The sequence below is a fragment of the Malaclemys terrapin genome, chromosome 5 (assembly GCF_027887155.1).
Source record: "Malaclemys terrapin pileata isolate rMalTer1 chromosome 5, rMalTer1.hap1, whole genome shotgun sequence".
NCBI classification, from domain to species: Eukaryota; Metazoa; Chordata; order Testudines; family Emydidae; genus Malaclemys; species Malaclemys terrapin.
In genome coordinates, this window is record NC_071509.1 from 5,799,250 (window position 1) to 5,812,615 (window position 13,366).

At 49.5% G+C, this 13,366-nt stretch overlaps 1 protein-coding gene across 1 annotated transcript in view; it reads right to left on the bottom strand.

The window, feature by feature from the left end:
• Positions 1–579: 579 nt before the first annotated feature.
• FBXO41 (F-box protein 41) overlaps positions 580–13,366 on the bottom strand; it is a 35,963-nt gene continuing 23,176 nt past the window's right edge. Inside the window, exons 8-12 of the mRNA XM_054030727.1 lie at positions 5,627–5,722; positions 4,339–4,457; positions 3,570–3,728; positions 2,191–2,306; positions 580–788 (exon numbers count right to left, since the gene is read on the bottom strand). Of these exons, the coding sequence (XP_053886702.1) occupies positions 726–788; positions 2,191–2,306; positions 3,570–3,728; positions 4,339–4,457; positions 5,627–5,722 (553 nt within the window). The 3' untranslated portion in view covers positions 580–725. The remainder of the gene's footprint in view (positions 789–2,190; positions 2,307–3,569; positions 3,729–4,338; positions 4,458–5,626; positions 5,723–13,366) is intronic.

Below are 13,366 nucleotides of genomic sequence, written 5' to 3' on the forward strand. Positions count from 1 at the left end.
GAAGGAGGAGCTTTGTATTTTGTGGCTGCGGTGGTTGTGCTGTTGCGGTTGCTGGCTTGAGGGAGGCACTTACCCACGTTGGGTAAATTAAAAAAAGAGTGTAAAATATACAGTAATGCTGGGCCTTGGTTCACCTGGTGGCACTGCCCCCGCCCCCCTAAAATGGAGCTCGGATGGGAGCTGGGATTCAGTCGAGCCACACATCAAGAAAGGCTGTGCAGGGAGCGCCGACCTCCCCAGCGCTGTTTACCGATCCCAACGGCGAGACCGTCAACGTATGGCCGGCTCGGGGCCTGGCTTTACCTCATCCACTCAGGTGGCAAGGAGGGGGAAGCTGTGCTTGGTTGGGTCACGTGCCGAGTCACTGAGATCCCCAGCTCCCACTAAACGAAAGCGGGGCTCAAAGAAAGAAATGTCCCCAACGCAAAGCTCCTTGGCAACAGGGTGTCCGGCCTAGTTCCTCAGGCAGAAAGAGAGTGGCCGGGCCCTCTCCGGCAGGCCGAGAAGCTATCTTTGTAGCACCGTCACGTCCGCGATATGTTACATACCCTGCCCCAGTGAGGGAACGGGTCACTTCCAGTCACTAAGGCCTACACGAGTTGTGTGCGTTGGCTGGCTCTTCTGTGGCTCCGGGTTTCAAACAAAGGGCGGACGGTGGGTTTGGTTTCACTGTCTCTGTTGCTCAGGTGGACGGAGGAGGACACGTGTCATCGTTCCCTGCAGGGCTAACAGCCTCCTTCCACCTTAATGTGTAAAATCTTTGAGAAGCCGGGTCTTTTCCTCAGGGCCTGGAAGAGAAGAGCGGGAGGGTTAAATGCACGGACAGCAGAGCGTAGGCATGCATTTGGCTAATACTAATGCAGAGCCAATTAATTGTATGGTGCTCTTCACCTGTAGCTCTCAAAGCACTACAAAGGAAGGGGAGTATCGGGCCAAATTCAGAGTGGGGGTAACTCCACTCACCCCAATGCAGCCGATACCAGCTCAGAATTTGGCCCCATGGACTTTACTATGTAAGAAATAGATTTTCAATGGAAAGAGAATGAACTTAGACCCAATTTTCCCTCTGCAGCGTGAAGGAACCTCATCCTACCCACAACCTCTTCCATTGCACTGGGCTCCGGGCCCTGGGTGGCACTGATAAGGACTGGACCCAAGTTGTAGCATCTCCGTTGACTTCCCTGGTGGAATGTTCAGCGTGACCATTTGTTTGGAATTGTTACTCTTTGGTATTTGCCTTTGTAGCTCATTAGCACTAGAATGTAAATCTCCAGACTCCCCAAGGAGAAAGAGAGAATGAAAAAAGAACCTAGAGAGAGAAAGACAAAGAGAAAACTCCCCCGAGAACACAGTGCGGGAGCCCACCTCTTTCACCACGGGATATGAATAATTCCCCTTGATTTACACAGATCAACTAGACCCCTGCGGTACCAGAGCTGAAAGGTGAAACACCTGCACCTCCAAATAAATCTTACCAGGGGAAGATCCTATCGAGCTCTGGTGGCTTGCACAGGAGCGACCCTCAAGCCTTGCCCTGCAATCAAATAATCTTCCCAAAGATCAGCCAGGGGCTGAAAGGTGGAAGGAAATCCACCTCACCAGCCCTTGCATTGGATCTCATCTCGGGGCAAGCACAAAGGCCGGGGAACAAGCCTGGCCCAGCAGAACATTACCTGCCCCTCACGTGCAATAAGCCAAGCCAAGAACGGGCCCAGAGTGACTCACTTCTATGTTCTGCATGCTCAGATCCACAAGCACAAGCAAGTGCAGAGGGAAGAACGGGGCCCATCCATTACACATTTCTTAACCTTGTTGCTAATAAGGCCTTAGATCGCTGCTGCTGAAATCACTCAGGAAGTAAACAGCCCGGCTCTCAGTTATATTTGCTTCCCCGTATGCTCCTAAGGCAGAGCAGAGGGGGTGGAAATGCCTCCTGAGTATCGCCCTGTGCAGGAGTCTCCCCAACAGGTGCACAGCTGTCAGAAGGGCTCTCTGCTGACCGCATGCCCAGCCCCTGGTGCGCTGTGGCCAGCAAGTTGGGGCCATTCTGTGCTTCCCCACTGCCGGGCGGGGGCCTTAGGAATCGGAGCAGCCCTGAGGCCTCTGTCAATGTCCTCAGTCTATCGACTTTGACTGAGCACAAGAGTCCGTGCTCAGAGCCGCCCAGGGACCGCTCCTGGCTCCCTTTACCTGGAGTTTGTTCACCATCTCCTCAAACATCTTCCTGGCTTCGGGGCTGTTCGGCTCCTTGAAGTAGTCCACAATGCCCACCTGCACCACAATGGACTTGAGGTTCCGGCAGACACCTGGGGTGACAGAGAGACGGTCGGGGTGCGTGACATGTGGGAAGCAGTGCCCGGGTGCCATGCTGATCGCAGGCTGCGACGATCAGTAGGGCCACAGGGACTTCCGGAGCACAGGCCCTATTCACAGTCAGTGGCACTCGTGCCATGTCACAAGGGGGACCGAGCCTTTTAAGAAGGAAAGGCCCAGCCCATCTGTGTCTCAATAACAGCCTCTGGATAAGGCTTGATAGAGGGCTGCTGCGCTCTATGAAGAGCCAGAGAGGAACGGGAAGAAGCTGTGGCAGGGTGAAGCCGCAGGTGAGTCTGGGACTTCAAGTCCAGGGAGGGCTGGAAGTGGCTTGGCAAAAGCAGGGAAGAACCAGGTTGAAGCAGGAAGGCTGGGATCCTCTCCCAGGCAAAACACTCCAGGTGGGAAGGCTGGGGACGGGTCGAGGGGAGACGAGGCTCCCTTTCTGGGAGACGCCCCAGCACTGAGTATTGTTGTGAATTATATATAAAGATATTAGACCCAGGAGGGGAACGTTTTAAAGACTCTGCACTGGTGGAGTTTATTTAAGAAGCTCTGGAGAGGGTAAACTGAGGCAGGGCACCTGCTGAGCAACCGCTGGCCATGAGGGGGTGGTCACGGTGTTACCTGCCTCTAACTGATTCAGAGGCGTTTGAAAACTCCACCCTTGAGGCAGAAAAGGCCCTCTATTGACCTGTTTATCCCAGGCCTCATCCTGCCCCCTAGAAGGTTTTCTCCTGCTGTCCACTCCAGTTTGCAATGACTCCAAAAACGGTGGCACCCACCACGACCCCAGCAGACTTTTACACCTCTCACCATTGGGAAGCGTTTCTGGATATTCCACCTATAATTTCATCCCAGGATGCCTGGCGAAACCGCCTCAACCATACTCCCCACCGCACTGAGCCGGCCAAGGCTGGAAGTGACACACCCCACCTGCTTAACACTGCTGGGGATCTGTAGCAATGAAGATCTCTGGTCCTCATGCATGTGCTGAGGACCAGATTGTGACCTCCATTACAACAGGGCAAATCCACGGACAAATTAGTAGAATGACTCCAGATTTCTACTGGTGTAAACGGAAGCAGAATCTGGCCTGTAGTCTAGGACACCAGCAAGGGGCTGAGACTGTCCTCAGTGACTATTTAAACAGGATGGGTTGTTTTGCCTGTTAGCTGCTCCGACAACAGTCCTGCAGGGGGGGCTATGGCTGGGAGTTAAAGCGAGGCTCTGCAGAGCCGGCGGTTGCTACTCACTGTTGAAGTGCAGCAGGGCTTTGGGGGTGACAGGCGTCGAGGTGAGCACCAGCATCTCCAGGCCCTTCAGGCCCTCCCGACACACCTCTGCCGCCACCTCCTGGTTAATTTCCGTCACGTGGTCGAGTTCCAGCACTTGCAGCCGCATGCAATTCCGAGCTGGCGAGACGAAGAATACAGGGTCGGCTCGGTCAGCGCTCCCGGGAGTGGCAGCACTTAGTGGGGAGAAGCAGCCTGGGGGTGTGTGGGTGGGGGGGTCTGGCCTGAAGCTGCCTGAACATTTTGATGTTGGGAACATGAAGGATATGATGGGAAGGGAGGCGGGGCCTGTGTGTTGGCGAATGGGGACCGGAGGTGGGACTAGGGTGACCAGACAGCAATGTGAAAAATCGGGACGGGGGTGGGGGGTAATAGGAGCCTATATAAGAAAAAGACCCAAAAATCAGGACTGTCCCTATAAAATTGGGACATCTGGTCACCCTAGGCGGGACCTGTGTGGCGAGGAGGCGGGGCCTATGTAACACTCTCTCTTAAGACATGGTCCACACTATGAAATGTTTGAGACTCGCCCCGCCCCCGAGCTGAATGCAGCGAGTGGAAATTTTGTGGTGCCCAGGGGAATATCAGAGAACTCCCCCAATATGGACACATCACACGACATACATATCAACATTCCCAGCATGGGGCCACACCCCCAGCGGAAGGCGTCCTGTGCCCGTATCACGTTCTACCTCCACTTCGCAGCAAGAGAGCGTCGATTTGCATTTACCTAAAGAAGCCAGTCCCTGAATTCCGCAGCCTGCGCCGCCGACGCCCAGCGCTCTTAAATGCGGCCAGCATCGGCCGATCATCTGAAGGCAGCGGTTGCTGAAACGTGTTGGTTGCTGGCTGCAGAGGAAGGTGTGGGGGGGAAATGAGAAATTGATAAATTATCCCAGTTACCGTAATGTCACTGAAACACAGTCCTCCAGCATTGGGAAGAGAACTCATGACCTTCTGCTTCAAAATGCAGGTTGCTACCCTTAGAGGTAAGGAAGTAACACTAGTCACAGCCTCTAGTAATAGGTCTTATACCCTGTGTGTGTTTGTCACACTAGAAGGTAATGCATGTTCAGAGGGCTTGGTGTTCCTTCCAGCAGAGGTACTGGGTACTTCAGTGACCCATTTCTAAAGTTCTTGTCCACCTGCCCAGCCACTGAAAAAAGTCATTTCCACATATCTTGACCTGGGTGTGCCATAAGTCAGGTAGAGTTAGGGTACGTAATGGTATTGCCTAACATCTACGAGGGCAAATGAAAGGGAAGATTCTCAACTGTACGGAAGAGAGGAGGTGAATAACCTGACCTGATTTCTACCTCCCCTGAACTGTGCTGTTATCTAAGTCATGCACCTATTAGCACTTAGAGATTTTTTCTGTACTTTGGAGAGTGGGGAGACCTCCAGAATCTTAATGCCAGAAGATCACAGGCTTTAAAAGTGAGAGAAATGACAGTCATCTATTAAACAGCGAGACTCAACACCCTTCTATAAACACACAAGCCCTTCGGGGCTGCTATTACATAAGCAGCAACGAGCTCTGGTAGCGGTTTGATGTTCAGGATTCCCATGCCTTTCATCTCGGACGCATCGGGATCCTTTGCAACGTTTGCATCACTGTTAGATGCAGCTGCAGATGCCTAAGACTTTTTAGCCTTTATATCTAGAGACGGGGTTGAGCTCCCCATCCCAACGTCCTCAAAGTTTGGCTCCAGGATTTTGGTTCAGCCCAGAGGGCCCAGCTATGACATTTGGACCTGGAACCCAACTTCTTCCAAGTCCAGGGGTAGAGCGGGGATGGGAAGAGGTGAGGTGGGGGTGGGGCCTTAGGAGAAGGGGTAGAGTGGGGGCAGGGCTTGGGGTTCAGCGGGGCTTGAGCACTCCTGGGAAAAATTAGAAGCTGGCTTGGGGGGTCCATGGAAAAATTTACATCAAAATGGGGGTCCTCAAGTTGCTAAAGTTTGAGAACCGCTTCTCTCGACTGTCCCTCCGCAGAGCAGGTGATTCGGTGTTACTCTTACCAAGGGTGCAGCGGCGCCACCTGTAGCGAGATGATGTCCCTGCAGCCTGCTCCCAATGCCCAGATGACTTCATGGCCCACAGGGTCTGTACAGCTCCTGGAACAAGACAAAGAACCTGCTTTAATAGTCCCCAGCAGAGACGCAGCCCAAGAGGTTCTTTGAAATCTTACGGTGCCAAAGGGTGGAATTGCCTAACGTAGTGCTGGCTAATCTCCATAGCCCTTGCATCTGGGAGGGGCTTGTGTCTGGAAATTCAGGCCGGGAGAACAGCAAAAGGTTATTATTAATGCTCCATATTCTTTCTGAGGAAAAAAAACCACCACCATCACCTCTTATTCTTCAAGCCATTTGCAGGAACCAAGTTCTTATCTTTTAATGGAAGAAGATGGGACCCTCAGGGTGACCAAAGTACGTTCCACCTTACATTTGGCCCGTGCACACGTGGCACCACCAGAAGGAAAGAAGAGGAATTTAGCCCTGACTCGAGTGTTTCATAGACTGAGATCCCACATCCAGGCACTGAGCTGGGACAGCGTGGGCAGCCACTGTGCAAACTTCCTCTCCCCGTCCTAGCAATGGGCTTCAATCCCGACCGCTCTTGTGAGCGAGAGGGGAACTGGAGGGTGGGGTTGGGGGGGAGAGTATATCCAAAGGCACAAGGGGGCGCCCAGCTCTCATTGGGAGCCAATAGGAGTCGGGCATCTCACTCCTGTTTGTCTCGCCCTCCGAGTCGTACGAACTGTCACAGGTCTAGCCAAGTGCCCCTTCATGGCTACTCACTCACCAGACTGTAGCTGCTGGATCATGTGTGTTTTAAGCCTTCAGGATCTGAACAGAGTCCAGTCAATGCCCCAGGCTTGGGGTCCCTGGGCATACACTCTGTGTGCAGTTCCTCTCTCCACCACCCGCTCCTGGGAGTTTAGACCTCATTGTCCCCTTGCCCAGCCCCTAGAATCAATGTTAACTCCTCAGACACCCCCCCGTCCCCACACATGAGCTTAAACACCCCCTCAGCCAGAACTCCAGCCAAAGTCAAGGGGCGTGTGCCATGCAATGTGTAGGCACAAGATCCCAAAACACTCTTGCTCTTTACTTAAGCTTGAGAAATATGGAGAGAATCCAGATCATGTAGAACACAACACACATCCTGCATGCAGCGGCCTCTCTCTAGCTCACCTGTCCTTTGAGAGACTGTCTGTATCCAGGGAGGCAGAGTTCCCCTGACTCCCCTCAGCTTGAGCTGGTGAAAATGGCCAAAGACGAAGATCCTGAATAGATCAGTTCCTTTCCAACTGCCTGCATCTCTCTCTGAGACAGTCTCCCCCTCTGTGACTCCTTTTACAATCTCCTGCTTTCATCACCTTCACTTTGTCCTGCGTAGGGAATTTCCACTGTCTAAACCCCCAGCCCGAAGACCAACTTGCCTAAACTGGTCTCCCAACTCAGGCATCCTCTTTAGCATAACTATTGTGTGCTCATGACAACTCTCCATTGTCAGCCCTGTACCGCTGCCCACTGGCATTTCAGTCCAATATGGAGGTAAAAAGGCAACAGAGAAGGTAACTAGCTCCCACATTCAAAATGAAGTTGGCAGTTTGGTAAAGATGTATAGAGAGTTCATAATCTCACATGTATAATTTATGAATTCTGATTCCCCAAATCCCCATGCAATGCTTGGCTCTTTGAGCCTGCCAGCAAGGGTGTTAATTAGTCCTAATGGTTAATTAGTCCTCTAGAGCGTACTCTAGGGTGACCACTTTCACGTTCCTGGACTACGGGACATTCTGGCACCTGCGGGAACAGTGGGGACCTGCCCCTGCCTGAACGACCTCGTATACAGCGTGTGTGTAAGGTCATGCCGGAGGGGGTGGAGCAGTGTGCTATTCAAAATGGCGCCCTATGGTCTAATACTGGTCAAAACTACATCCCACAGGGGATAAACGTCTCTGAAAAAGGACTGTCCAGAGTGAAGCCGGACTAGCAGCCCAGACCCAATTCAAACCAGCAGCCTCCCAGGGTGTTACCAACCCCCTGTGCTACCCAGTCCCACAGAGCAATGGGAACCCCTGAGGAGCGAGCCCAACCTTCTAATTTTGAATGACCCAATTCTAAACTTCAAGCGAACCTAAAAATAAGCCAATGGTGTTATCTTGAGCGCTCGTACGTCTCCCACAAAGCCGCCTGCCAAGATTCCTTTACGAGTTCGGCTCGTCCTTAATTAAAACATATGAGTCATGGTGACAGGTGAACAAGCTGCCAAGCGCCTCGAGTGCACATGAATATTCGGGGCTGCTGGAGCCATTAAAAGCGAGGAAGGACGCAGCAGCAGATAAATTAAGCGACAGACCGTCATCTCGCATCCCACTCGCATTCATTTGCGGGCCCAGGCTCTGAATCAGGGTCTAATGTGTTTTGCACAATGGGAGCGGTGCTGGAAGAGGATCCGGAGGGAATGCAGCCAGCACTGCCATCCCAGCGGGTTGGATGTAACATATCTCCCTCGACAGCTGCATTTTAACGCTGGAAATACTTGTAAGCGCTTCGGAGCGAGAGCCGCCGCTTGCTACATGTATGTGCAGCGCCGAGCACAATGGGGCACCCATTTCACTGGGGCCCTCTAGGGGCTCCCATAATACACAGAGATTATAACGGCACTCGAGGACAATGGGGAGACTAGATAGATCAGGGATTGGTAATGGGTGACACAGCCTTTCACTCCTAGCCACAGCAGTTTGTGTCTTGTGATCGAGAGGCAGCGTGGTCTGGTGGTGAGGCTAGAGGGCTGAAAACCCAGAGGTTCTTGGCTCTGCTTGCAGCTGGCCGTGAGATAGCGCATAGTAAGGAGGATTACCCCACAAAACACACGTGGCCATCTCCTCCATCTTCCTGATCCAGAGAGATGCTGTCACCTAGACCAGACGAGGCAGGAACGAGATGAGATCCCCGTCTCCATGGCTACATCCTGAGCTGGGAAACCAAGGTTCCTGCTCCGTGCTGTGTTAATTTCCTTTCTCATCTTACTCCTCCTACCTTTTGTCCTCTCTTTGCCTTCTGTCTAATCAGAGCCCAGCTAAGCCAGCCGGGGCAGATCTAACCTCACAATAATTTGCTGCGACCAGCGTGGCAGACCCCTGAGCAGCCGGGTCTTGGTAAAGAAAGCACCCACAGACTGGGCAGACAAGAGGAAAGGAACCTGCCAGGTATATTCCAAAGCTAGTGTCCAGGACCGTGTGCTCTGTGGTGCGCTTTGCCTGCCAGCCACTGAACTGCAACCCAGAGAAAGAAGCTGCCTTTTCTGTCTTCCCTTTTCATATAACCATAAGAACATAAGAACGGCCATACTGGGTCAGACCAAAGGTCCATCTAGCCCAGTATCCTGTCTACCGACAGTGGCCAATGCCAGGTGCCCCAGAGGGAGTGGACCAACAGGCAATGATCAAGTGATCTCTCTCCTGCCATCCATCTCCACCCTCTGACAGACAGAGGCTAGGGACACCATTCCTTACCCATCCTGGCTAATAGCCATTAATGGACTTAACCTCCATGAATTTATCCAGTTCTCTTTACACGCTGTTATAGTCCTAGCCTTCACAACCTCCTCAGGCAAGGAGTTCCACAAGTTGACTGTGCGCTGCGTGAAGAAGAACTTCCTTTTATTTCTTTTAAACCTGCTGCCTATTAATTTCATTTGGTGACCCCGAGTTCTTGTACTATGGGAATAAGTAAATAACTTTTCCTTATCCACTTTCTCCACATCACTCATGATTTTATATACCTCTATCATATCCCCCCTTAGTCTCCTCTTTTCCAAGCTGAAGAATCCTAGCCTCTTTAATCTCTCCTCATATGGGACCCATTCCAAACCCCTAATCATTTTAGTTGCCCTTCTCTGAACCTTTTCTAGTGCCAGTATATCTTTTTTGAGATGAGGAGACCACATCTGTATGCAGTATTCGAAATGTGGGCGTACCATCGATTTACATAAGGTCAATAATATATTCTCAGTCTTATTCTCTATCCCCTTTTTAATGATCCCTAACATCCTGTTTGCTTTTTTGACTGCCTCTGCACACTGTGCGGACATCTTCAGAGAACTATCCATGATGACTCCAAGATCTTTTTCCTGACTTGTTGTAGCTAAATTAGCCCCCATCATATTGTATGTATAGTTGGGGTTATTTTTTCCAATGTGTATTACTTTACATTTATCCACATTAAATTTCATTTGCCATTTTGTTGCCCAATCACTTAGTTTTGTGAGATCGTTTTGAAGTTCATCACAGTCTGCTTTGGTCTTAACTATCTTGAGCAGTTTAGTATCATCTGCAAACTTTGCCACCTCACTGTTTACCCCTCTCTCCAGATCATTTATAAATAAGTTGAATAGGATTGGTCCGAGGACTGACCCTTGGGGAACACCACTAGTTACCCCTCTCCATTCTGAGAATTTACCATTAATTCCTACCCTTTGTTCCCGGTCTTTTAATCAGTTCTCAATCCATGAAAGGACCTTCCCTTTTATCCCATGACCACTTACTTTACTTAAGAGCCTTTGGTGAGGGACCTTGTCAAAGGCTTTCTGGAAATCTAAGTACACTATGTCCACTGGATCCTCCTTGTCCACATGTTTGTTGACCCCTTCAAAGAACTCTAATAGATTAGTAAGACACGATTTCCCTTTACAGAAGCCATGTTGACTATTGCTCAACAGTTTGTTTTTCTATGTGTCTGACAATTTTATTCTTAACTATTGTTTCGACTAATTTGCCCGGTACCAACGTTAGACTTACCGGTCTGTAATTGCTGGGATCACCTCTAGAGCCCTTTTTAAATATTGGCGTTACATTAGCTAACTTCCAGTCATTGGGTACAGAAGCCGATTTAAAGGACAGGTTACAAACCTTAGTTAATAGTTCTGTAACTTCACATTTGAGTTCTTTCGGAACTCTTGGGTGAATGCCATCTGGTCCCGGTGACTTGTTAATGTTAAGTTTATCAATTAATTCCAAAACCTCCTCTAGTGACACTTCAATCTGTGACAGTTCCTCAGATTTGTCACCTACAAAAGCTGGCTCAGGTTTGGGAAACTCCCTAACATCCTCAGCCGTGAAGACTGAAGCAAAGAATCCATTTAGTTTCTCCGCAATGACTTTATCGTCTGTAAGCGCTCCTTTTGTATCTCGATCATCAAGGGGCCCCACTGGTTGTTTAGCAGGCTTCCGCTTCTGATGTACTTAAAAAACATTTTGTTATTACCTTTGGAGTTTTTGTCTAGCCGTTCTTCAAACTCCTCTTTGCCTTTTCTTATTACATTCTTGCACTTAATTTGGCAGCGTTTATGCTCCTTTCTATTTGCCTCACTAGGATTTTACTTCCACTTTTTAAAGGAAGTCTTTTTATCTCTCACTGCTTCTTTTACATGGTTGTTAAGCCACGGTGGCTCTTTTTTAGTTCTTTTACTGTGTTTCTTAATTTGGGGTATACATTGAAGTTGGGCCTTTATTATGGTGTCTTTAAAAAGCACCCATGCAGTTTGCAGGGATTTCACTTTAGTCACTGTACTTTTTAACTTCTGTTTAACTAACCCCCTCATTTTTGCATAGTTCCCCCTTTTGAAATTAAATGCCACAGTGTTGGGCTGTTGAGATGTTCTTCCCACCACAGGGATGTTGAATGCTATTGTATTATGGTCACTATTTCCAAGCCGTCCTGTTCTAGTTACCTCTTGGACCAGCTCCTGCGCTCCACTCAGGACTAAATCTAGAGTTGCCTCTCCCCTTGTGAGTTCCCATACCAGCTGCTCCATGAAACAGTCATTTAAAGTATCAAGAAATTTTATCTCTGCATTTCGTCCTGAAGTGAAATGTTCCCAGTCAATATGGGGATAATTGAAATCCCCCACTATTATTGGGTTCTTAATTTTGATAGCCTCTCTAATTTCCCTGAGCATTTCATCATCACTATCACTGTCCTGGTCAGGTGGTCTATAATAGATCCCTAATGTTATATTCTTATTAGAGCATGAAATTTCTATCCATAGAGATTCTATGGAACATGTGGATTCACTTAAGATTTTTACTTCATTTGATTGTACATTTTATTTCACATATAGTGCCACTCCCCCCCTGCACGACCTGTTCTGTCCTTCTGATATATTTTGTACCCCGGAATGACTGTGTCCCATTGATTGCTCTCAGTCCACCAGGTTTCTGTGATGCCTATTATATCAATATCCTGCTTTATCACGAGGCACTCTAGTTCACCCATCTTATTATTTAGACTTCTAGCATTTGTGTACAAGCACTTTAAAAACTTGTCACTGTTTATTTGTCTGCCCTTTTCTGATGTGTTAGATTCTTTTTTATGTGAATGTTTATCATCTGATCTGGCCCCTACTTTATCCTCTTCCATCCTCTGCTCCTGACTATAACCTGGAGATTCTCTATCATTAGACTCTCCCCTAAGAGAAGTCTCTGTCTGATCCACATGCTCCTCTGCAGCAGTTGGCTTTCCCCCATCTCCTAGTTTAAAAACTGCTTTACAACCTTTTTAATGTTTAGTGCCAGCAGTCTGGTTCCACTTTGGTTAAGGTGGAGCCCATCTCTCCTGTATAGGCTCCCCCCATCCCAAAAGTTTCCCCAGTTCCTAATGAATGTAAACCCCTCCTCTCTACACCATCGTCTCATCCACGATTTGACTTAAGAAGGAGAGAGCATCAGATGCCAGCAACAGAGCCCGAGAGCTGCTGCTCAGAACCAATTTCCTTTGCCCCCCAAACAGGGGAGCTGATGCCGTTCAAGCGATTGTCAAGTTAGGAGGATTTTTCTCTTTAAAAGATTCTGCCCAAGTACCGGGAGAAGAAGGAAGGACAGGCCTGTGGTTCGGTTGTCAGCCTGGTGCTCAGAACACTTGGGTTTGATTCCTGGCTCCGCCCCAGATTTCCTGCGTGACCTTGGGCAAATCACTTATTCTCCGTGTGGAACATCAGTACCCGATGCCGCAGGGGTGTGGTGAAAATAAATCCGTTAAAGGTTGTGCCGTGCTCTGGTACTGTGTTAATGGGGCCATGTAAGTACCGCAGGTAGAAAGAAGCAAGTTTGTTACAATGGAGATTAACTGACTGTTGAATGCTTTGACTGTCTTAAAATTCTCCCCTTATTTTTCTGCAGGTTCAATAGGTGTTATAATAGGGAGATATACCTATCTCATAGAGCTGGAGGGGACCTTGAAAGGTCATCGAGTCCAGTCCCCTGCCTTCACTAGCAGGACCAAGTATTGTCCCTGACAGATTTTTGCCCCAGATCCCTAAATAGCCCCCTCAAGGATTGAACTCACAACCCTGATTTAGCAGGCCAATGCTCAAACCACTGAGCTGTCCCTCCCGCAGTTTAAACTAATTCCTTGTTTCTTGGGAACAAGCCAACCCCAAGCCCTGGCCACTGGACCCCGAACCCAATTCCTTTTAATGCTGGGGCAGAAAAAGGTAACACCAAAGGCCCTGGTTTTCCAGTGATGGTCCCTGATTTCAATAAGAGCTGCAGATTTCTGATCATCAGGGCCATGTAGGGTCAATTTAGAAGCATCCTTAACTCACCCCCAACTGATCCTCCCCACACACCCCTTCCCCCAGCCGGGGTGGGAAGCAAAGAATGCAGCCTGCTTGTGAAGATCAGTGAATAGCTCCTCTCAAAGGCAACCCCCTGGGCTGACTCCAGCCTGCTTCAGTGAGGTTTATCATGG